The sequence below is a fragment of the Sinocyclocheilus anshuiensis genome, unplaced genomic scaffold (assembly GCF_001515605.1).
Source record: "Sinocyclocheilus anshuiensis isolate Anshui unplaced genomic scaffold, SAMN03320099.WGS_v1.1 scaffold461, whole genome shotgun sequence".
Classification (NCBI taxonomy): Eukaryota; Metazoa; Chordata; class Actinopteri; order Cypriniformes; family Cyprinidae; genus Sinocyclocheilus; species Sinocyclocheilus anshuiensis.
Genome location: NW_015541005.1, coordinates 1,182,324 through 1,185,109, shown reverse-complemented (window position 1 = coordinate 1,185,109; position 2,786 = coordinate 1,182,324). Strand labels below are relative to the sequence as shown.

Sequence of the window (2,786 nt, the reverse complement as noted above, 5' to 3'; positions counted from 1 at the left end):
AGTCTTAACTTTGATAAAGAATATCTCTTTGGTTTTGAGACTTTAGTCTTTGCAACTTCAGGGATCTTATCTATGCACCAAGAGCTTGTATCACTCCAAAGAGAAAGGAAAAATTGAAATCGCATCATATGACCCCTTTAAAGCACACTAAAGTACCTGATACACTACAGAGTTGTGGCTATGAGTGAAAATCCATCATTTGCTCCTCTGAATAAAAACTTCCCTGAAATGGTTCTTGGATAAGACTGTCCAGGATCATCTTTGACTCATTGTGTTTTTTGGCACAGGTGGGGTTCTGTTCAGTTTAGAGGAAGGCGCGTCTTTCTGGAACCAGATGTTGACGTGGAGAATTGTGAGTGATTGTGAATAAGAGTTTGGCTTCTCATTAAAGAGCACTGTCTGTTTCAGTTCGTTTTAAAGTTCAACCGTTTGAACCCCTCATCCTGCTTTGTTTTTGATCTAGTTCTTTGCTTCAATGATCTCCACCTTCACACTGAACTTTTTCCTGAGTATTTACCATGGGAAGCCCGGAGAACTGTCCAGCCCTGGTCTCATTAACTTTGGCCGTTTTGACAGTGATGTAAGTTCTGTCTCTATCTCTTTCAGTTACTCTGACACTCTTTCCCTTTTTTAGCTGCCAAAGTTTTAAACTCAGTACTGAAATTTAAAAGGAAAATCTGTTGAAGTGGAACTGACCCTTGAAGCTGTCTAGAATATCACAAGAAAGAAAAAAACATCAGAACATTCCTGAACTGAATTTGATGGGTTTTTTTTTTCTTTTAGAGTGTACAGTATAATTTATATGAAATTCCTCTCTTCATTATCATGGGAGCTTTAGGTGAGGGGAACGCCACTTTGTCCATGCATAAAATATTATAATTTTTTTTTACAAAATTAAAGTGAAAGTATATACCTTTTGAATCATTCATCTTTTTTTCCTTTCATTTTCCAGGAGGGGTGCTTGGAGCATTGTTCAATGTCATCAATTATTGGCTAACAATTTTCAGAATAAGGTAGGATTGCAAGCAATTGAATATGCCGTGCATCTAGTGTGCATTTTGGCCATTTTAATAGTTTTTTTTAATTTTTTGCAGCAATTTGACAATAGGTTACAGTTGCTGCAAAAACTTGAGTTTGCTAAATGATTGGTCAAATGGGTAGATTTTGTCACAATTTGGGTGTATTACTGGGTGTTTTACTAAACAAATCCAAAGGAATGTGTCTGAAGACTTTTACACATCAATCACGTCATGTGACAATTTTCTGGGTTACGCCCACACGCCAAATTCATAGTTTTCACGTGACGTCACACCCTTACAGGAATGCCCACCTGGAGGGCAAAACAAGGCCACCAGTTATTTTTACGAGGATTGCATTAAGTAGTAATGTAGTAAGACACTGATATTAAAAGGCAAACTTTGATTGATGATGCATACTTTGTACGGGCAAGCAGATGAACCCAGAATATAAATGCAGTGCACAAAGTTTCCCATAGAAAATGTGTTTTCACATATCTTTGTTTTATTCTTTTGAGAGGTGATCTAAATATTTGTGGATTGGAAACAGATGGAAAATTGACAGGCTTGTGCTGCAGCTCTATGGATGTTTTGCCCTCCAGGTCTTAGAGCCAGTCACATGACTGGAAACTATGAAGTGAGGACAACAAGTAAAGGAAGAGAGTTGCTAAAGTTGTAAGGCGTTTAATAGAAAGCGAGAATGAGATGATACTGAAAACACAAAATAACCTTTTGAAAAAGTAGTAGAGTATAACATTTAACAAACTTTTATTTTTTAAATGTGACCCTAATATTATTACAAGTTTTGTTTTAGTAAGATCAGTCTTTTTTTTTTTAAAGGTGACATATCATGAAAATCTTACTTTTCCAGGTTTTAAGTGCTATAAACAGGTCCCTGGTGCATCTACCAACCAACGAAACGTGAAAAAGATTAACCCAATCACTTTGTTTTGGTAAGCCTTTTTTTTACAAGCGTCTGAGAAAACGAGCGCGTCTGATTTCGCTTCCTTGGTGACGTGGAAAAAGGATCTCATTATAATATTACCGCCCCTGAATCTGTAAACTTCCACTCAAGGCACCGTCATTTTGATTTCGCAAGCGACAACGGTGTACCAGCTCTAATACCATGGCGAAAGTTTGAGCAAAACATGCTAACTGTTCTGTCTTTGGCTGCACAAATCAGCACAGAACACTATTTAGAGTCCCAGCCTCAGAGGAGACAGAGAGCAGAGGATTTAATTATTTATTTAGGCTACTGTATATTGCTGCTGCCACACAGATCTAAAATAAACAAGCGATTTATTTCCCAGCTGTTTACCTTCACAGACATAACCGACTGTTTTTGTAACTCGTGTGTTTTTAAAGTAAACTTGTGTGTGAATGAGAACTTAGTTTAGTACTCACATGCTGTGACAGCAGCTTTCTGTCCATGTGCTTCGGATGTGTGCTCTCAGAAAACCTTATATCTGAAGTTTAAACTCATGGTTTAAAACGAATGCTGAAACTTCACAGACACATTCTGGGGACACCAGAGACTTATATTACATATTGCAAAAAGGGGCATAATATGTAGAGCCCGACCGATACATCGTTTTGCCGATATTATTGGCCGATATGAGCCTGTCGCCAATATATCAGTATCGGCGAATATGCCGCCGATATGAACATTTTTTTTACAGAACATATAATGCAGAAAATGCTTGAAATGGTGTAATTACTTAGTTTGTCCAGCAGAGCGCGCTCCATTGTTTGCTACTGGCAACCTGGATG

At 37.8% G+C, this 2,786-nt stretch overlaps 1 protein-coding gene across 1 annotated transcript in view; it reads left to right on the top strand.

The window, feature by feature from the left end:
* Positions 1 to 2,786, top strand: part of LOC107690253 (H(+)/Cl(-) exchange transporter 7-like) — a 23,133-nt gene that overhangs the window by 10,507 nt on the left and 9,840 nt on the right. Inside the window, exons 11-14 of the mRNA XM_016488518.1 lie at positions 288 to 352; positions 464 to 580; positions 784 to 838; positions 953 to 1,013. Of these exons, the coding sequence (XP_016344004.1) occupies positions 288 to 352; positions 464 to 580; positions 784 to 838; positions 953 to 1,013 (298 nt within the window). The remainder of the gene's footprint in view (positions 1 to 287; positions 353 to 463; positions 581 to 783; positions 839 to 952; positions 1,014 to 2,786) is intronic.